Below are 21,912 nucleotides of genomic sequence, written 5' to 3' on the forward strand. Positions count from 1 at the left end.
TTTTGACAAGTCAAGTGACTTGGACCTTATTCAATTGGAACGCTTCAATTTTTTTCTTGGAACCTGCGTAATAGGAAATGCCTATGACATGTTCTTATTTTTAGGGTAATGTATGGAGGCCAAATAAGGACCAAAATAGGAAAAAGGTTGCAGGGGATGCTACTAGTAACCTGTAATTACTTGAAGGAAGCTGCAAAAGTTTGAGAACTTTATCCATATTGATGCCAATACAATTGTTTATAACGATATTTTAGCTAAAGTTAAAAGATTTGCGTTATTATCTCAGATAAATGTTTTCTGTGATCCTATTCGGCTTCTGTAAATATCTTTTATAGTTGGTCGTGGACTTAAATCTACAGTTTCGGTTTGTAAAGCGAATTAAAGGAGTGAACTGTGCAGGAAAGCTGAGGGATTTTCACAGGTATGTTAACATATAGATTCCCATCGCTTCTTTACTGTATGTATGCCTGTGGAGGCACAGTAGTCTAGTGGGAGGACGCCGAGCTCGTGACCAAAGGGTTTGCGGATTCGAGATACGGCACGGCAATGTGTTGTATCTTCGACCAAGATACTTTTCTCCCCTTGTTACAGTCTACACAGCTGTAAATGAGTACATTGTTGGGCAGTGCTAGAATTGTTAATGCTAGCTGTGAGCGCCGAAATGGCAGCACCGGTTTTATGCTCCCAGGGAATTAAGAAAGATATTGCTGTCAAGTTCAAAACGACTATTTTACATAAACGCTGCCGTTTTCCAGAGTGAAAGAAAGTCTAGGATGGGGCTGTTCTGATGTGTGGTCATAACATCAATTGGCAATGACATGTCCTATGATAACTTCACCCAATGATAATATCCCAAAATCACGATAACAAACCACGACTTGTTTCGTTTTTCGTATCGGCTTTTGTTACTATTTAGATAGTAAGCCATCAGTGGCTTATTTTTCAGCCCTTCTTGTTTCGCATGGGATTTTAATGATTTTTTTCTTTCGTCAAATTACTGCAATAATATATCTTGTGATATGTGAATTCCTGTAAATCGTGTAACGGCCCAGTAAGCTCCTACCTGGGGTTTAATACTCACTTTTACACGTGTTACATATTAGTTTTATATGGGTAGCTTCACCAGTGAAAGACACGCGTTAAGAGTAATAATATATATGTTGCTGCAGAAATTTTAGGATACGTTAGGAATTGATTTAAAGTAATATTTCATTTTTCATGGGTAAAATATATGTATGTAAGATAATCTAGGCCTACTTCCCCCCCTCCACATTTTTTTTTAAGTTGTGTTTTTCCCTCAGATATTCTTAATTGAAATTCACTTAGCTGTGTATGACATGACTGTAATTCTTCTTCTAGCATTCCGAAGTCATGACATTAATAAATTACATCTTCACAACGATTTTTTCAGGTCATGGCGGTTTGTAAAAATTTGGACCAGTATAAGATTGAGGTAAGCAGGCTTATTTTGTATATTCTATTGATTGGTTTAAAAAGTGTGCGTATGCGTGTGCTGCATCATGCCATCATATTAATTATAAAAAAATAGAATTGATTGTTTAGATTTTATTCGTGATTACTTCCTGATGCCAGTTTTAGAATAAAATTTTAACTAGTTTCACTTCTGTATTGTTCTACAAGGAATGTCTATTTCTAGTAAATATTTGTACAAACTATTGGTTAAAGTGAAAAAAACCCAGTTCAAATGGAAATGAAAAACATGTTTGCATATTACCTACTAATCTTCTAGCCCAAAATTAAAACACAAATATACATGAAAATAAATGACTTTATATCTGTAAATCAAAATCAAGTATCATGCAGTATAATCCAGCAAAATGTAAATCCAGTATTTCTGTTGTAGGGTTATAATGACCAGTACACAGTACCAGAGATTAACAAACGACACATGGCTAAATTGGAGGTCAAGGTGTGTGGAAATGAAGGAACAGTTGGGGATGAAAAACAAGAGGACTTACGAAAATTCTTTCATGCAGCGATTGACCAAATACAAAAGGAAAAACCCGAGGTTTGGAAGAATGCTAAGATTGTTATTCAGGACATGTACGGACAGTCAATAGCTATTACTGCTGGGAAAGGAGAGTACAAATTTACCCTCCAACACGACAATAAAGGGGAAATACAGGTGTACCGAGAGGGGAAAAGCGGATGGCCAAGTTTGCAAGATATTCTGTCAACTTTGCCTATTATCGGACGTTTTTTTGATGATCAAACACAGCAAAATTGACTATCGGCATTGAAACATTTTTGATAAATGCACCTGTTCATAATTGTATTTATCATACACATTCATATGTACCCTTATTTAAATTTAAGGGGAACATTGTCCTATATTGGTGGATAAAGAGTGAAACAAGTATCCGACTTTAACCTGTCAGTTTGTTTATCGATCGAAAAATCACTGTGAACAATAGAAATATAGAAATGAATATTTGAACTTGTTGCTTGAAGAATTGTTGTTTTTGAATGCCTGAAAAACAGTACCGTTAAAATAAAAAAGATTAAGTATATGGCATAAGGATATAACAAGTTTCTAGAAGCTTGCTATATATCACTAACCTCTCTTTTTCGCCTCACTTGCCCAAAGGACTAGGACATTGGCACGGCTTCTGTCATCAGTACTTCATCCTGAATAACCAAGTGGCTCAGAGTCTGATATAAAATACCATATGGCATCGTTTTTTGTATCGCGTTTTATTGGCTTACAATTGACGGGGCTCGACTTATGGACCAGTTTATGGATTTATCAGTCATTGTCACATTGAAACCATACAAGGGGTGCAGTTTGTTATACAAGATCCATCTCATATATTGACAAACTAATTTACTTAAGACGTACCGTAAGATTTATATTAAAGGATTTGCAACCACTTGTAAACCCAGGACAATGATGATAATATCGGTACAATAACATGTATCATTGACTACATCAAAATGACACAACCAACATATGAAAAAAATCGACTGTACTTGGAAAAACTTCATATAATGAAAATAGGCACATAATGTAGTTCTAAGTCTCCTTATTTGCATGTGTATACATTGACTGAACTTACTGAACCAGACACCTGCTATCTTTATACAGTTTGTTTTCGACTATGTTCTCCAGCCTATCTGAACATATCATTGTCCAATACAAAATTTAAAACCCTGTCGGCTAAGTCGGTATCAATAAACACATACACACAAAAACATACCCAGTATGCACTTGTACTGTTCAATGAGTGTCTGCCAAACTGTCTGCCAATCTCCTTTATTGCTTACATATTATCTATTTTTGTGCTATGGTTTAAATTACGACGATGTACCTTTAATAGGATTTAAAGGATACATGATACATGTACGCATAGAACCGCTTCTGAGAAGAGTTATATCCCCTTCTCCGAGATAACCTAGTTGCGAGAAATAATTATAAACATTGCAAAACTCATAAATGGTGAACCATTGTACTATTATTATTATTTTCTTAATTTGAAATTAAAAAAATATATTTATAACAGTCATATCAAATACTGACTTCCGACTAGCAATCGGTTCCTCTTGGTCACGAACTTCCTAACACCAAACGTCCGGCTGGGTAATCCCCGTGACATAAACTTGCACATTAAACCAAGATAACTTTGTAATGACACAGGGCACTTCATCTATTAATTTATTATCATTTACATCTGCAGGGTTTTTGGCAAACAGTACAAATGAGCTCTATGCCTAGTGCCGACGGGTGTCCTGGATAGTTACTATGGTGACCGATGATTTGAAATAGTGCGGACATAAAATATATAATATGCGGTGTCAAATGCCAAAAAGAAAATATCAAATAAGATCAACTTTTAAAAATGAAAGGAATATCAAGTGTTGGTTATTAGATTCTAGATATATATTTTTCGTTTCAACAAAATCAGCTGATCGGTGGAAGTTGAACACTTGAAGTTTAGGTGTAGGCTGGAGTTCTGGCTGTTTCTTTTTTATGGTTTTCTGTCCGATACTAATATCAAAAATAATAAATTTACAAAACGTAAGTATATGAATTTAATGGATTTTTTTTCATGTACATTGCGGCAATGAATAGCAGTAGCTGATCTACATATCTTCTGAGGACCGCTGATGACTCTGTCTGGTTTTTCGGTCTTCACAAAATGACACACGTCTTAGCGCAACAAAGGCTAATTAATATATAATGACATTGTGAATATTACTTACCTGGTCAGTCTAATTTATATTATAACTTACCCGTGAATAGCTAAACGAAATATGAATAACATATGATACATAAATACCCAATACTATCCTGATATGCTTCCTGACCAAATTCACCTATTCCAAGAAAGTGTTTACATTTTTAACATACACGATGCATATTTCAGGAAAATTGCAGAATCCTCACTATGTACACATCTAAGTCTGACTGAGGTAATCGGTACCTATGTTGTCCTTTCCTTTGATCGTAACGATCCGGAACGATACGGCTGCAGAAGGAGTGCCCATATCATCAACCTTTCACTGGTCGATAAAAGATAAATGAGTGGTTGATGGTCTGTTTTGAGGAAAAATTCTTTGCTGTACAAATACTGCTCAAACTTTTGAATACCCCATACTATAGCAAGACATTCATTTTCTACCAATGGGTAAGCTCGTTCTCAAGGCAGAAACTTGCAGTAACACCGCTCCGATCCCGGTACTGGACGCATCAGTCCTGAGTATGAAGTCTTGACTCAAGTCTGGTAACTTCAGAATCGGCTTGGCCGTCAACGCTTTTTTTCAGAGTGACGTCCCATTTTAACTTATTAGGAAGTCCTTTCTTTGTAAACTCTGTAAGTGGCACCGCAATGACAGGGAGGTTTGCGATAAACTTCCTGTAGAAGCCTACTTATCCTTACTCTCAGCTGAGGCTTTCTTAAAATTTTCTAGTGTTATCAGAATGTCATCCACGAAACTGTCGGTGTTCTGTAATCCGTTCAAAACCTACCTAATGAGCCTGAAGAACGAAGCTGGGGCGTTGACCCAGCAAAATGGCATGACTCGAAATTGGAAAAGTCTTACAGGAGTGATAAAGGCCGTCTTTTCCTTCGCTGATTCTGCCATTGGAACCTGCCAGTATCTTTTCGTCAACTCCGACTTCGAAAAATAATGTTATCCTGCCAATCTCGAAAACATGTCCTCGGTGTTCGGCATCGGCTCAGAATCAAACACTGTAACGTGGTTAAGCTGCCGATAGTCTATACAAAACAGGTTGGTTCTGTCCTTTTTCTTCACGATTACCACTGGAGCAGCATAAGGGGGTGAAGACGGTTCGATGACTCCTATCTCAAGCATCTTGTCGATTTCTTCCTTTAATGTTTCCTTAGTGCTTAATGGAATCGGATATGGTCGGACTTTGACTGGATCTTTGGTAATGGTAAGTATGTCATGCTCAACAACATCCGTCTGTCCAGGAACATTGGTAAGTATATCCTTAAAATCTTCCAATACCCGCTTCACATCCACCTTCTGGTCAGAAGGTAAATAATTGATTACGACATCTTCGACTGTTTCCTTTCCTGCCTGTTTCGGAAACTCATCAACCATGTTGTATCACATCTCCGCAGATGTGTTGCTGTCTTCTTCAACCACTACTGCTCCTATACAAGCTACATATACCTCATTTTCGGCGTCAGCAGTCTCTACTCTATCATTCTTCTTCCCTCGTTTCTTCCGAGATTCATCCAATACATACCTGTCTAGATATCACTTTAGGAGATTAATGTGAAGTGTCTTGATTTTCCCGTCGTCCATTTTCACTAGGTAATTCATAGTTCCTTGTTTCCCCTCAATCATGAATGGAACTCACCATTGCGTTTAGAGTTTATTGGCCTTCGTTGGAAGTAGAACCAAAACCTTGTCTCCCTTTTTCATGTGACGCAACTTGGCCTTCCTATCGTACCACTTCCGTTGTTGTACTTTTGATGTATTCAAGCTATCACTTGCGATCCGACAAGTCTCGTCGAGTCTGTTCATAATAGCAACTACTTTTGATAAGTTGTCTTAACCTCTTCATCATCAATGTCCTTGGTCCATAATTCCCAAAGGATCATCATGGGTCCTCGGATTGTCCTTCCATATAGTATCTCAAATGTTGAACACCCCAAGCTTTCCTGTAGCACTTCGCGATATGCAAAGAGTTGTGTATTTATTTACTTATCCCAATATTGAGGTTTCTCTGAGCACATCCGTCTCAGCATCTGCTTGAGCGTTCCGTTAAACCTTTCCAATAGACCATTATACATGGGATGGTGCGGAGTTGAAGTAAGGCGTCGAAATGATAGCAACCGACTGACATCCTTCATCACTGTCGACGTAAATGAGGCGCCCTGGTCGGTTAACATTTCTAAAGGAATCCCCACTCTGCTGAATATGTCCACCAATGCTACTGCTACCCTTTCTGTCCCTATCCCCGATAATGGAACAGCTTCCAGATACCTCGTCGCATAGTCCATGACTGTCAAGATGTACCTGTTCTTTCTTTCTGTAGGTGGATCAAGTGGCCCTACTAAGTCGACAGCGATACGCTTAAATGGTGTGTCGATCAGCGGCATGGTGCCTAAAGGTGCTTTCTGGACTCGTCCCTTAGGAAACGTCGTTTGGCAAATGTCACAAGACCTGCAATACCTCGTGAAATCCCCCTCCACTCCTTGCCAGAAAAATTCCATCAGAACTCGCTGTTTAGTTCGACGAATACCAAGATGTCCCACCAAGATAGACTCGTGTGCCATCTTAATCACCCTCGTTCTCAGCGTCTCAATAACATGTCCAAATTCTTGATCTCCTGCAATCTTCTCATTCTTCAATTTTCTTTATAATATTCTTTTCCGTTCGTAGTATGATGATACAATTCCAGTTTCCTTTTCAAACACATCCCCCTTTTCCACGAATGTTCTTATCTTTTTGAGTGAATGGTCCTCGTGCTGCTGCCTCGTCAGCTCATCTAAACTGATTGCGCCACACACGAAGCGGAGCTGGAATCTTCAAAGGTCTGTTAGGTTTCTCATTGGCTCGTCTCTGTGACCTCGTCTCTACTGCTTGAATAACTGGTCTCTCCACTTTCCCGTCTCGATCTGGATAATTTGGCTCTCTTGCACCTTTTACATTACCAATGATTAGGTGGTATAGTGGAGTTTCTAACGACCATACCTCACAGAATCCAGTGTAGAATGGTGTATCTAACAAATACCTCAGCCATAGGTGCGTAAATCGTAGTCCTATCCACCAAGTAGCAAACTTGTGTCTTTCCAGTCATCTGCGTTGTTTCCACCAAACTTCTCTTTACCACAATGCCGTCACTTTCGCTGTGTCTAAGTACAGTAACAAACTGGTCGCCCTAATAGCTAATAGGAGCCTCGTCATGAATACTAACAGATGTAATCTGTTTGTTACCACTATTCTTGTTCTTACATTCGTACGGCACACTGCCCTGCTTCCCACAAATGTAGCATGTCCTGTTTCTGTTTCCAGTTTTCTCATAGTTTGACGCGTTGGCTTGGTGATTGGGTCTTGGCAGGTTTCCCTCCGACACCAGTCATCAAACCATATGTAGCGTTCCGTGCCTCTGCAAACTGGTCTGCCAACTTCGACATTTCTCCAAGGTTACCTGTATCTCTCTCCTTAAGGAATAAAAACAATTCCTTTCCACAGCAATGCAGGAATTGGTCTCTGATAATGAGGTCCTTTAATGAATCAAAGTCCTTATTAGTTTCAAGTCATCTTAATCCAACGTTGGAAATAGATATAGCCAGTCTAACGCTAAACTGTGTAAATGTCTCTCCTAATTCCGGTCTAACTGATCTGAACTTCTCCCTGAACCCTCCTTCAGTCAATTCAAATATCTTTAAACGTGCTGCTTTCAGAATATCGAAGTATAATGCACGGTCTACTGGAAGTCCAAAAAAAACATGTCCAATGCTCGCTCCGAGATTTGCTTCTCAATTTTGCGTCACATCATACCGTTCAAATCTGCTAATGTAGGTGTCCATGTTATCTTTCCCCTCCTCAAAAGGTGGTAGCTTACGACCCTTTACCGTCGCTGTAGTAGTATGCAAAAGCACCTGGGTTGGTTTCCTCTCTTCAGCTATTGCTAGATATAGCTCCATCTTCCTTAAATGTTTCTTCTCAGCTACCTGCTGTTCCAGTTCCAGTCTCTCATTGAGCAGTTCCTCCTGCCTAGTGACAGTCACAGTCTTTCGTTTTTCCTTTCCTATGGAAATAAAGCCTGTAGTCTAAGTTCTTCCATCTTCAACTCATGTTCTCTCTGTGCATGCGACTGTTACTCTGTTTTCAATTCTGCTCTATCAGCTCGCTGCAATGCCTTCTGCTCACTCACATACTTCTGTAGAGTTGCTCCCTCTAAATTCATCTCTTTACCAAGGGCCAACAGTTCCTACGGGTTACGCTATTCTATCCCCTATGTTGTGTTTTAGCAGTTACACAATACACACAGGTAATACTAAACTTCAAATAAGGGTGATACAAAAACTGGTTCTTATCTCACAATAATAAGGATTAAACCGTAGGTATAATACAAGGTGTTGGAACTCCTAAGTAGCCAAAACTCGTTCTTGGCAGACACTAATTGGTTGTTATCCAATTTATAAAATTGACAAAATGAAACAGGAATGTGTTATGAACATTTTAGTGCCATCTTATGTACCTTTATTGCATCCTTGATGTTGTTTTGTCTACCTTGTTGGCCATTTCAAGATTTTGGGAAGTATTTAACATCAGTATGGGGTAATGATGACAATGTGTTGCAGAAAAGAAATTTAGTTATATAATAAAAGCGATACCAAAATCGTGTGTTCACCTGACATCTCAGACTGCTGCTGTTTTCAGTGCAAATGGGTATACTTTACTCAGGTTGAAGTCCTTGTGAAATATAACAATATGCACAATATGTCGTACTTTCTAAGACATCAGATCAATATGTGTATTTTCCATTACATAACTACTGTGTTATGCAGCGAATATTTCAATGTCACAAGACAAACCTTTTCTCTGCCACCAGCAATATATATAGCGTGATCAATTATCCAACTGATTATGGTGGGCAACCTCACATTTCTACCTGTCTATGGTGGCCACCTCACTATACAATACACAATTGTACCCCATAACCTGTACTAAGCCAACAGTTGTACCTGCTTTGATAAACACCTTACATTTCTATCTATCTATGGTAGCCACATCAAATATTGCCAAATTCTGTTCAAGAAAGTGTATAGATGAGATGGCTGAGAAATTTAACAACCATATCAAAACAATCACAAAGATTGATTATAATTTGTATTTTTTTTTTTATTATAAACAATATCATAAAAATAAATATATCGTGGAATGTGGTTTATACATAGAATATTCATTAAAACTAATATTGCACATTTTGACAAAGAAATGTTCAGGGTTGTGTATATTAAAGATTACTGTGTACATTAAAACCAATCACAGGTCATTTGTGATTCAATCTTCTGTACAAAGACAAGTATATACTGTTGAAGAAAATATCAAATATTTCAAATCTTCATAACATATCAGAATTTTCTTAACTTCTCATGTTTTATTATCTCCCTTTGTAGTCATTAGCCATGCACATAAAATCTACATAAACAAAAACAAGTTTATTTAGATATAAAAATCTACTATTATAATAATCATTATAAATACAACTTTCGATGATATATGTGAAATCACAGTAAATGTTATAGATATTTTGCCTCAACAATTAAAATTGATTGTATTGTCATTTCTGATTGCCAGGAGTAAAACTTACTGTGACCAGTATACATATATGTACATAAATGATGTGTTAAAACGTTGGTGTGATAAAATATAAAAGGCCTGTAACCCTCATCTGTTTCTTTTGTTCAACTAAATAAGTGAAGTTGAAATTTACTTAGCCATTTCAGATTTGTTATTGACCCAAAGAATTAAAAAAAAAACCACCATAATAAAAGTAATGACAGGTACATGGTATGATGTTTGGTTCAAATTGATCTCATGGAATTGATGATTTATAGCAAATGTATCAGCAAATCATAGAATAGTTCTGATTCCAAATTAATGAAAAATTTAATGGAACCTGGTCAGGACCATCAGCACATTATTCACACCAAGTTTGGTTACCATTAGCTTGATGGGAAGTTGAGAATGAGCATCTTTGATTGTGATATGGCCAAAATACGATAGTACTTTGTCACACCCTTCATTCATATTGATTTCATTTCATTCACTTCTATGAAGTAGTTTAATCTACTGCTTTGCTACTCCACGCCAAGAGGGGCAGTATCCTTCATTTATACAGTGCTGAAATTCTTTGACCTAAGGATACTCCATGCCAATTAATCTTTCACATAAGCTTTAGAAATAATCTGACCAATGAGTCCTTATTTCACCTTTGGGACAACTGCAATGAAAGTGTTCCCCTTTATTAAACATTGAACTCCCTTGGTCATGAATTACACCCTGATAAGGTAAAAATCCTGATACCCATACTTCAGGAATAGTGTTTAAAGATTAACCCACATTTCCCCTTTTGTGCCCAGAATGCTCCACACCTTTAGTCAAAATCCCTTCAGCTGTTCTTGAGTAATTGTCTTTTGAAGGAAAGGTTGACAACGGGTGCCATGCCATGGGATAGGCTCAATTAGCCCGTTGGGCCTGGTGAGCTAAAAACAACTAGTGCACTACCACCTGGTTCATACAACAAATTGAACAACATTGAATTATTCTGGTGTGGTTGCAATTCATTCAGTATTATCAATACAATCTTTCAGCAATATCAGAATAACATTCTTCAATAAAATCAAAAAAGTTTGCTACCATCAAATTAAACTGTTGAACTTCCAAAAGATTTTCACTTCTTTGACCCATGTAAAGGTGAGTGGACAATAACTGGATAATATACAAAACAACTGAGACACAGGCTGTTCAAAAAGGACCAGTATTGATTGATACAAAATACTTGAGGTTCTAGGTGTTCAAACGACCAGAGAAGTTGGTAAGTTGACTGGGCATATTATTAGATATGATAAGGTGGTGTACGTATACCCCTGTCAGTGATTACTTTGTATCTCCACACATACAGGTTTAATATGATGTCATTCAATCATTTTCATTGTGAAGTCACTGTCACATTAACAATCAATTCAATAGATAAAAGATAATCTACATCACATCATGGTTGTTGTTATACATTAGATAGCTTAACACAGATATGAGATAAATTATCCAAATTAATACAGTATAAGAAATTACCATTGCATCAAATACAATTTAGAGACTTTTACAGGTAATTGGAAAACTGACATTTACAGGTATGCTGGGTAACCTTAACAGGTATGTTTCTCACCTTTATAGGTATCTTGAGTCACTTTAATGGGTAATTTTGGACTCTGACCTTTACAGGTAAGTTTGGTCACCTTTATAGGTATGTTGTGTCACATTTACAGGTATGTTGTGTCACATTTACAGGTATGTTGTGTCACATTTACAGGTATGTTGTGTCACATTTACAGGTATGTTGTGTCACATTTACAGGTACGTTGGGTCACATTTACAGGTAAGTTTGGTCACCTTTATAGGTATGTTGTGTCACATTTACAGGTGTGTTGTGTCACATTTACAGGTATGTTGTGTCACATTTACAAGTATGTTGTGTCACATTTACAGGTATGTTGTGTCACATTTACAGGTATGTTGGGTCACATTTACAGGTAAGTTGTGACACTTTTATGGGTAATGTTGATTCTGACCTTTTTCAGAAATGTTGGGTCACCTTTATAGGTATGTCGGGTCACCTTTATAGATATGTCGGGTCACGATAACAGGTATGTAGGTATGTTAGGTCACCTTTACAGGTATGTAGTTATGTTGGGTTACCTTTATAGGTATGTTAGGTCACGTTTACAGGTATGTAGGTATGTTGGGTCACCTTAACAGCTATGTAGGTGTGTTGGGTTACCATTACAGGTATGTAGGTGTGTTGGGTTACCATTACAGGTATGTAGGTATGTTGGGTCACCTTAACAGCTATGTAGGTATGTTGGGTTACCATTACAGGTATGTAGGTGTGTTGGGTTACTGTTACATGTATGTAGGTATATTGGGTCACCTTTACAGGTATGTAGGTATATTGGGTCACTTTTACAGGTACGTAGGTATGTTGGGTCACCTTTACAGGTATGTAGGTGTGTTGGGTTACCGTTACAGGTATGTAGGTATATTGGGTCACCTTTATAGGTATGTCGGGTCACGATAACAGGTATGTAGGTATGTTAGGTCACCTTTACAGGTATGTAGTTATGTTGGGTCACCTTACAGCTATGTAGGTGTGTTGGGTTACCATTACAGCTATGTAGGTGTGTTGGGTTGCTGTTACAGGTATGTAGGTATATTGGGTCACCTTAACAGGTATGTAGGTATATTGGGTCACTTTTACAGGTATGTTGGTATATTGGGTCACCTTTACAGGTATGTAGGTATGTTGGATCACCTTTACAGGTATGTAGGTATGCTGGATCACCTTTACAGCTATGTAGGTATGTTGGGTCACCTTTACAGGTATGTAGGTGTGTTGGGTTACCATTACAGGTATGTAGGTATATTGGGTCACCTTTACAGGTATGTAGGTATATTGGGTCACCTTTACAGGTATGTAAGTATGTTGGGTCACCATTAGTACAGATCAGCTTGGCAAGTTTGATAGCTACGGTGGGTCATCTTGAAAGGTATGATACATTTGTTCACTTAAATGTATGAAGTCTCCATTACAATTGGCAAAATTGCTTTGATCAAATAAGACATGTGGGCTTCACTGTCTAGAGTGTTTAAATAAATACAATTTAAATTTGCACAAGTTCAAACTGTGTAGTGTCTATTGCACATCATAAATGGAATCTACATATGTATGAAGTTAAGGCACAACTTCATTTCTAGTAGAAAGCAAAATTGTATCCATATGAATGATTTAAAATAGACAGAATTTAATAGAGTGATATTCCTCCTTGCATGTACATGACTGCAAAGATTACAGACTCCTAAAGTTGAAGTGGTAGCCTGCCGCCCATGGCACCCGCTTTCTAGTACCACGTCTGAACAGGATCATTACTACAGTAGTCTGGGAATAGTTACACATTGTATCAAGGAATCAGGCTTTCTGCCTGGGAAAATGGCAGGGCACATACAGTATCTGTTAGCTGGCCATCTACAAATCACAATGACAAGGCAGGTTGGTGACAGTCCGGGGATGACGTCGGGGATATGGCACTGGACACACAGTATCAAAGTAAATGTGCCCCGTATAAATCTCTATGACAAGGATGAGGTTATAGGTGGGTATCTGTAAACACTGTCTGTTCCTTTGTAATACTATAGGCTGGTAGTTCCCCACTGTCATCATCTTCCTCACCAAACTGAAATAATATAGAACATAGAGCAAATAGAACGCCACTACTGGTAGTCGTCAACCAACAGTTGTTTGATGACTTACTTGTGTGCAGTGTAATCCCGATTCTGTACTATTTCAATGCAGGAGAAAGGATTAAGTTAAAGTAGTCAAAATATTTTGTAAACATTTTCATATCAAATTATCAATTGTTAGAGCTTTAGATGAAAAAAATCTGCTAAGCATCCTTTCTACATCCCACATATACACTACAGTATTGAAATATTACCAGATATGCTACAGTAATGGGATATCTTACCAGAGTGCTTTCTCTTCCCTTCTTCCAGAGATAATCTATGTCATCATCATCCAACACATCATCAAAATCATCCTCATACTTTGACCGGGATGAAGAAGATTCTGGACTCGAGTCAAGATGCATCATTCGTCTGTTACTGAATGCAGGATTGGTTACTCCCTCCCCTCGGGAGCTAAACATGTGACCTGGCTTACTAGTATGATAAGGTCTACCAGACATTTCCTGAAAACAAGATTTTTTTCATACTTTAGTTTATATACTTGATCCACAATGCTCTGTAACAGAAAGTGATCTAACATATCTGAACTTTTGACCTTAATGTCAGAAAAAGAAATGCATAGCTTTCCACCCCCAGAAAGCTATAAAACAAGTAAAATAATTTGCAAGGCCTCATACACACAGCAATTATTTAATTAATTGTTTTTTTTATAAAGCTATATAACAAAATCATTCTCTCAGGCTCATCAATCTGTAGAAATCATTTGACACCTGTAACCTTGATATTGGGTCAAGGTCATTCATTTGGATGAGGTTAATAGTTTGCCATCTCAGCAAATGAATGAGCATGCAACTATCATAAGTCTAGGCCTAATGGTTATGCAAAAGTTTCTGACATTTCAAACTTGACATTAAAAGTGGATCAAATCAATTTATATTCACTATTTTGATAACCCTTACCCCAGCAAACTATATATCAATATACTGATTCTAGACATCATGGTTCTGAAGGAGAAATTGTTTGAGTTTTAAACACTTAACTTTGATTTAAAAAAAAGAATTTCAGCATACAACATATCTTATTTTGAAAACAAGAAATAATGTGGTTGATTTTTTTCTGGATTTACGCAGTTGGTAAATTAAGGATGACAATGTTAATGTCATATCAAACTTCCTGCTACTGTTTAGACTCTTACTGTTTCAAATATACTGTCATCGCTACTGCTGAACGTGAATGGTTGTGACCCCTTCCTGTGCCGTGGACGAAGTGGTGTGCGCTCACGGATGTAGGGACGGCGTCCATGGATGTGACGGAGACAGAGGGCAATGATGATAAAGATGAGGAGGACAGTGATGAGTACAAGGAGGACGATGAACCAGACCTCTTGGTAGAACATTTTCTGGACGAGGAGTACAGGGCCTGAGGTAGGTTTAGGGGTGGTGCCAATGTTATCAATAGCATTTGGATCAAAGATGATTGCTGGTGATTCCACCTGTCCAGTCTCTGTAATGGCTGCAATCGCAAACTCCATTGCTGTAATGAGAAAAAAATATGGATGTCAGGCTTTTTTTATCACGGTTATGTATTAATTTTAACTTGTACAATCAAACCTGTATTTAGAAGACATCCTCAGAAAGTCCCAAAAGTAATCTCTTTAACAAGGTTGTCTCTTAATACAGGCTCAAATCACAATGAATCCCTGCAATAGGAAACATTAAAAGTGGTCACTTAACACAGGTGTTCCCATAATGGAGGTGGTATAATGAGCAGGTTTGAAGGCAATATATTTAACCATTTAAGTTTAAAGTGTCAGTGTCTATTGTATGTTGATTTAGTGTCTTACTTTTGTCCTGCTCAATGTTTGGGAGTTGGTGCAGGAAGCTGACCCCACGGAACACAACGCGGCCGTCCACAAGCAGGATGAACTCACGTAGCTCCCCCTGGAGGTTAAAACTAAGCAGCCAATCAAACACTGCTGTTGTACCGTTCATGTAGAGTAGCGGAAACTTCACATACTGTGGGGCTGAGGAAAGAAAATAGTCATAGCAACTTGTTAATACAGTGTGTTGGTTAGATATGATTATGAATGATTTTGATCAACTGTACGTTTTTTATGATCTTTCCTTCACCTTGAAAAAGTGGGCAAATTAAAATGTTACAAATTGTTGCGAATTTGTAAGATTTTATATTTGTCTCCAACAAGAGATGATGTAAAGAATTGCTGGACTTGTTTTGAAATCCACACAAGAGAAAATAAAACAGCGCAAGAATACTGGAGTTTATACAGTACAGATTTTATCCTTGAACGAGCACAAAAAATCATTCCAACTATAACTTATATCCTACATTTTCAAAACCATACCACAATACCAGATAATGCTTCCATGTCTACCGTATACCTGCAGGCCTTGTTTCTGCCCAAACCCAGGTAGGGAAGTCCACGTAGCCAGCCTCGTTCTCTGCTTGTATCTGGAACTCGTAAGCTGTGTAAGGCAGTAGGCTCACTATGGCCCTCTCTATGGCTAGACCATCGAAGGCAATCGAGGGGTCGCCAACCACACACGTCTGAGGAAAGGGCTGATTTGTTGGAGGACATGCCCTCCGCTGGTAGATCAGGAACCTGTTATTACAACAGGAAACATACAGGTAAAATATAGAGGTGTACAGGTAGTTAATGAGAATGTCTTATTTTATATAGCTCAAAAATAAATATTTACAAAGGTTATTTCATGTAAATAAAACTATCATAGAATGAAACTTCATGTTCAAGCATAATACTGGACTCAAGCAAGCATAAGATAGCCCCATTGATAACAATGATGGAAATGTTGGAACTGGTTGAGTAGAAAATTAAATAGACAAAATGGAAACACCATTGGGCTGGTTGGGTGGGAAATATACCTGACAATTGCCCCCATTAGGACTGGTTGGGTGGGAAATATACCTGACAATGGCCCCATTAGGACTAATTGGGTGGGAAATATACCTGACAATGGCCCCATTAGGACTGGTTGGGTAAGACCAGCCAAGTCTGATGGTTGAACTGTTGGTATCCACCACTCTGATGGGCTCCAGTCCTGTGGGTTTAGCGGCTCCTGTCTTGGCTATGGCTGTCCCACTGGTGGCACAGCCTCCTCCAGTACAGGCCTGGGATTGTAAGGCATAAACAGTGAAGGGCATCAAGGCCATGTTTTCTCCTACAGTCTGAGTCAGCCGCTGACCACTGCTCCCCTACATTCACAAAGTATCATATAAATTTCATGGATAAATGTAATTTTTATTTCTTTCAATCAAAACAAAAGTCCTTATTTGGCAGATTACTTCAAATTTTAATTGGAATATTATTTTATTGTCTTTATAATATTCCACTAATACAAACATGATATACATATAAGATTCAAAAATATTTTTCATAATGATATCAGACACTGAAATATTGAAATATAGTGTAACTTATACATTTTCAAGTGCAGGTTCAGCATGTAATAAAAGAAACGACCCGCTGTATCTCACTGCATGATTGAAAGATGCAACTGATGTGAGGCCCCTTACAGAATCAGGGTCGTTCTTCTTTTCTATAGGGCACAGAAGAAACCATTATTAATCTGCTACTCCCACATGGGATCTAAATATTTTCTTTCCCTTTTTCTTTTCACATGTGTCCCTTTAGGTACCTCTAGTTCAACACTATTTGTTACTGACAATAACATGACATTATAGTAAAGTGGTACATTTAGATTGTCCTTGAGTGATACAAGGATGGAAAGGTATATTTTTTTCAAAATATCATGCTGATATATAGTGTCAGGGCTAATACACAAATTTAATGATGCACATAGCCAGGTATTATGCAGTAAAAACTTACCAAAGTACCATTGACTAGCACTGTGTAGTGGCGGATAACTCCATTAGGTTGTGTAGGGGGGATGATCGTCATTGTTATACTGGTAGCCGTGGTGGACTGTACCAACAAATAACATAAATGCTTTGTGTTATGGTGTTCTCAGTCTTTTGATACATCTTTCATTATTACAATTTGGGTGTTTGTCTTCCCATGCTATTCCTTCTAAATAACAGTAAAATGCTTCAGTGTAAACTATTCCTGGTGCTTACATTCACACTCCCCTTTTACTATGTAATACATGTACTTGACTACAACTGTTTTGTGTTGCTGAGATAAGTCTCCTTAGCTAGCATGGGACTCTTTTGGACTAAAGATGCAGTAATGTAACCTATATACCTTAACTCTTTCAACCCTATGTAACTTAAGTAAGCTTTACCATACATTGATCTGGATGAGTCGATTACGGTCTACAGTGGTGAAAGGGTTAAGATAACTGACCATGAACTTGATAAATTTTACGTGAAATCATAGTATGAACTTACATTTATAATTGGTGGGCCGAGACCTTGTGGTGGCCCTTCCTTGGTGGTAGCCACTGCCCACACACTGCTAACCTTGCCTGCACGGTTGACCGCAGTGACCATGTACTGGTAGTCTGTGAAGGCTGACAGGGTGTCAGCGAGGTCAGAGTACCGTAGCAGGCTGGAGTTGTACACCAAAGCTATCTTACCGTATGAGGTACCTGTAACACCAAACTTCATTTTATATCTCTGTCATTAAAATAAAGTCATGTGAAAGAACTCTTTTGATTTGAAGTTATTTTCTGTACAATAAATGTTTTACATCAAAAATTTGGGTAATTTTCAAATTCGGATGAAAAACATATAAATCTAATCGGAATAAGGTTAAATTTCAGCCCCGAATACAGAGGCACGATGACCCTGATACCCGCTACTAAGTATTCTTAATATAATAAAAGACATGAACTGATTCATACAGGCAGTGTTTTCTACAATATATTGTTGATTGATTTATCCTTACTTACCTGTTAACTCACTGATGACCTGTCGCCTGTATACTTCATACGATACAACAATACCGTTAGGCTTCAGTGGGGGCTCCCAGGTAATGAGTACCCCTGCATGGGCCCCGTCTTGGTCTGCCAGAGCCAGCAGCTTCGGGGGCTTCTGTTCCTCAGGTGGAGCCTCAAGAGTGCTGACGGTCGTCATGCCACTCAGCTCACAGCCCCGTTCAGTACAAGCCTTCACTCGGAATGAGTACTCCGTCCAAAATTCTAAGCCTGGCACAATGTAGCTGAGGATTTCTGGCCCAGCGGAGAAAACTACATTGTTGTTTTCAAACACTGTATAGTTTCTGATTGGTCCGTTTGGTTGTACAGGTGGTTGCCATGTAACCTGGACAGAAGTTGATGAGAGAGCCCTCAAGACTGGTGGATCAAGGCCACTTGGTGAGGCAGAATATGTGGTTGCTATAGAGGCCAAGCTATCTACGCTGCCCTTTCTGTTGCGGGCGATGATGATGTAGGAGTACTCCGTACCAGGCTCCAGGTTGTAGTCTACATAGCTGGTCCTCAGTGATCCTGTCACACTGATGCTCTCCGTATAGATCAGCTCCCCATCCCTCCTCAGGTCGTAGGAGCTGATAATACCATTGGGGTATTGTGGAGGTCCCCATGTGACCTCTATGGATTTGGAACTTATGACATTAAGTATTGGGGCATTCAATCCTAAAGGTATGTCATCATCAGGTCGACCTTTGACCTCTCCACTGTCAGTGCATCCTCCAGTTGTACATGCTGTTAGTACAAAAGAATACTCTGTGTAAGGTGTTAGTCCTGTCTGAATGTAAACAGTGGCTATTCCGGAATATATCACAGCATTGTCCATTTTAAGGTTAAACAGACTAATCTTGCCATTAGTAGTGAGGGGACTCTGCCACTCCAGCCTTAGTGTAGTGGAGTTCCATGTGTTGATGGAGGGTGGTGAGACCAGTAGGGGTGCCGTTTCTTTGGTGCGGAAGTGAGTGGGGTCACTAGTAGTGCAGCCCCCTGCCGTACACGCTGTGACTTTGTAGCTGTACCAGGTGTAGGCCAGCAGGCCGGTGTCATTGAACTCCATTGGGTCATGGATGGTGAAGCTGAGAGGCACACTGTTATTCCTTTGTAGTTGATAACTCTGCAGGATCCCGTTCGGCTGGGACGACGGTACCCACTTGATGTTTAAACTGTCCTGGTGACCACTAATAAATGAGACTGTGGGTGGGGCTAACCACTCAGGCGCAGCCTGTGAAGTGAACACTGAAGTCCAGGGACTCTGGATAAATCCCTTGGAGTTACTGGAGCGGATGCTGTATTGGAACTCTGAAAAGGCATCCAGGTCCATGTCAACATACTGATAGCTGTCCTGATCCACGTTTGTCGTTGTATACACCACTTCAGGGGCCGACAGACTTCTCCGTACCACTCGAGTCTGTGACCGTCGCAAAACCTCATACATGGATATCATACCATTAGGCCTGACTGGTTTTGTCCATGTTATAACCACCCGAGAGGAGGTGACGTTTCCTATGGTAGGTGAGGACTGGTCAGCAGGGGGGGTCTCCGCGGTAACGAAGGTGTAGACTGGCCCCCTGGTACACCCTGCCACTGTGCATGCCTCCATTTGAACATGGTAGTCAGTATAGGGCTGAAGTCGACGGAATTCAAACTCTCTGTTAAGACCTTTGTATAAGGCAATTGCAGAGCCTACCTCATAAATGTTGTAGATGGATATGACTCCATTGGGTTTCCCTGGGACATCCCATTTCAGTATGACAGATGTTCCTGTACTGATCTTCTCCACCACAAATGCTGCCAGTCCTGACGGTGAGGACTGGGCGGTCTGTACCAGTACCTTGTCTGAGGAGGTGTTCCCTACGTTGTTGTATGCTGTTATGTGGACATGATAGTTAGAGAATGGCTCGAGTCCACTGACTGACGTTGTCAGGGTGTTTTCCGACACCTGGACCATCTGAAGTGGTGCCTCCTGTGTAGGGTCATTGGTGAGGATGCGGTAGTGTATGGTGTACATGGTGATGACCCCATTAGGATAAGCAGGGGGCTGCCAGGATATATGGAAGCTAAAGGCTCCAGTAGAGTTGATGAACGGCTTTGTCAGTCCAGCGGGGGTACTCTCTAACGTTCGCACCATTGTCCAGGTGCTGGACACATCTCCCTGAGAGTTTCCGGCCACCACCTTGTACTCGTAGGTGGTGTAGGGCTCGAGGTCCTGACCTGCGTGTCTAATAGACATCACATCACCCATGACCCTGTTGATGAGGAGGTCCACTGTTGACCCAGCCTCTCTGTAGTATATAAGGTACTGTGTGATAACACCATTTGGTTGTTGAGGCGAGGTCCAGGACACATCCACTACATTTGGGGCAGTGGCCTTGACACGCGGAGGAGCCAGGTTCTCAGGGGGCGCCTCCAGAGTGTGCGCTATCACTCCTGGCCCTGTGGCACAACCATTGGATACACCCTCTAGACAAGCAGTCACACGCACCGAGTATTCAAAATTTGGCTTCAGTCCAGTCACTGTAGTAGACAAGTCAAGACCAACTCCCTTATCTACCTCTGAGTCCTGACCAGCATTTAGAAGGACCCTGTACTGATCAATTGGAATCTGTCCCGACACAATGGCATCCCAGGCTATATAAACACTTGTGGCACTAAGCACAGTTACCTCCCTTGCAGCTGGAACGTTGACTAAGGCTGTTGGTGGCATAGTTAATGTTCTTGGGTGGCTGCTAGTGTTACCAGCATTATTTCCGGTGATGAGGAAGTAGTCGTAGGTCTCTCCTGGCATCAGGAAGTTGTCAGTCGTAAACAGTCCTGGACCAAAGTAGATGTACATGGCCCCTGTGGCCCATCTTCTCAGTATGGAGTAGAATTTTATTATGCCATAGGCGTTTCTTGGAGGGTTCCAGAAGACAAGCGTTGACTTGGAACTTAGTACAACTACTCGAGGAGGTATGACGCCTGCAAAGGTTACATAACATAAAAAGCATATCTTATATATAGTGGACGAAAATGAATTATTTCTCTATTAAGAAATATTGGTTATAGATTTGGATGTTCATGAAAAATTCTTGCCAGAGGGACTTCATTATATCTTATATCTGTAAATGTGTTTATGTATAACATTGTACATATGTTTCCTTTCCTTCAAGAAATAAACATCAAGCTCAATTCATTTATTGTAACAAGAAAATAACAATTGCAACACATGTATTTTATTCCAAAATAAGGAAGACAACAGCAACAATTTAATGAGTACAGATATAATGGCAGTAAGATACCGGAGAACTGTACCTACCCTTTGGTAGATCCTCGAGAGTGCGTGAAAGGACGGTAGGGCTGACAGTACAGCCTCCCTTGGTGCACACCTCTAGGGTCACGCTGTACTGAGTGTATGGTGTTAAACCTGAAACAGAACTACAGAGCTTAGTCTACAGCAAAAAACATCTATATAAATATACACTGTATGGGCGTCAGCAGTCAAACCCAAAACAAAATACAAGACTACAAGTACAGCAAAATT

General features: G+C 39.5%; 2 protein-coding genes across 2 annotated transcripts in view; one reads left to right on the top strand and one right to left on the bottom strand.

Annotated features, from left to right (window-relative positions):
* Positions 1-272: 272 nt before the first annotated feature.
* Positions 273-2,798, top strand: LOC110446438. Its single transcript, XM_021491591.1, has 3 exons — positions 273-421; positions 1,412-1,453; positions 1,865-2,798. Exons 2-3 carry the CDS (start codon positions 1,415-1,417, stop codon positions 2,246-2,248), a joined length of 423 nt encoding a protein of 140 aa, XP_021347266.1. The 5' UTR covers positions 273-421; positions 1,412-1,414; the 3' UTR covers positions 2,249-2,798.
* A 6,587-nt stretch (positions 2,799-9,385) lies between these two features.
* Positions 9,386-21,912, bottom strand: part of LOC110446475 (usherin-like) — a 70,216-nt gene continuing 57,689 nt past the window's right edge. The window contains exons 53-62 of the mRNA XM_021491648.1: positions 21,688-21,795; positions 18,357-21,350; positions 17,854-18,053; positions 17,333-17,428; positions 16,454-16,698; positions 15,867-16,087; positions 15,311-15,490; positions 14,663-15,000; positions 13,749-13,970; positions 9,386-13,457 (exon numbers count right to left, since the gene is read on the bottom strand). Of these exons, the coding sequence (XP_021347323.1) occupies positions 13,371-13,457; positions 13,749-13,970; positions 14,663-15,000; positions 15,311-15,490; positions 15,867-16,087; positions 16,454-16,698; positions 17,333-17,428; positions 17,854-18,053; positions 18,357-21,350; positions 21,688-21,795 (4,691 nt within the window). The 3' untranslated portion in view covers positions 9,386-13,370. The remainder of the gene's footprint in view (positions 13,458-13,748; positions 13,971-14,662; positions 15,001-15,310; positions 15,491-15,866; positions 16,088-16,453; positions 16,699-17,332; positions 17,429-17,853; positions 18,054-18,356; positions 21,351-21,687; positions 21,796-21,912) is intronic.

This window comes from Mizuhopecten yessoensis, unplaced genomic scaffold, assembly GCF_002113885.1.
Source record: "Mizuhopecten yessoensis strain PY_sf001 unplaced genomic scaffold, ASM211388v2 scaffold2699, whole genome shotgun sequence".
Lineage (NCBI taxonomy): Eukaryota > Metazoa > Mollusca > Bivalvia > Pectinida > Pectinidae > Mizuhopecten > Mizuhopecten yessoensis.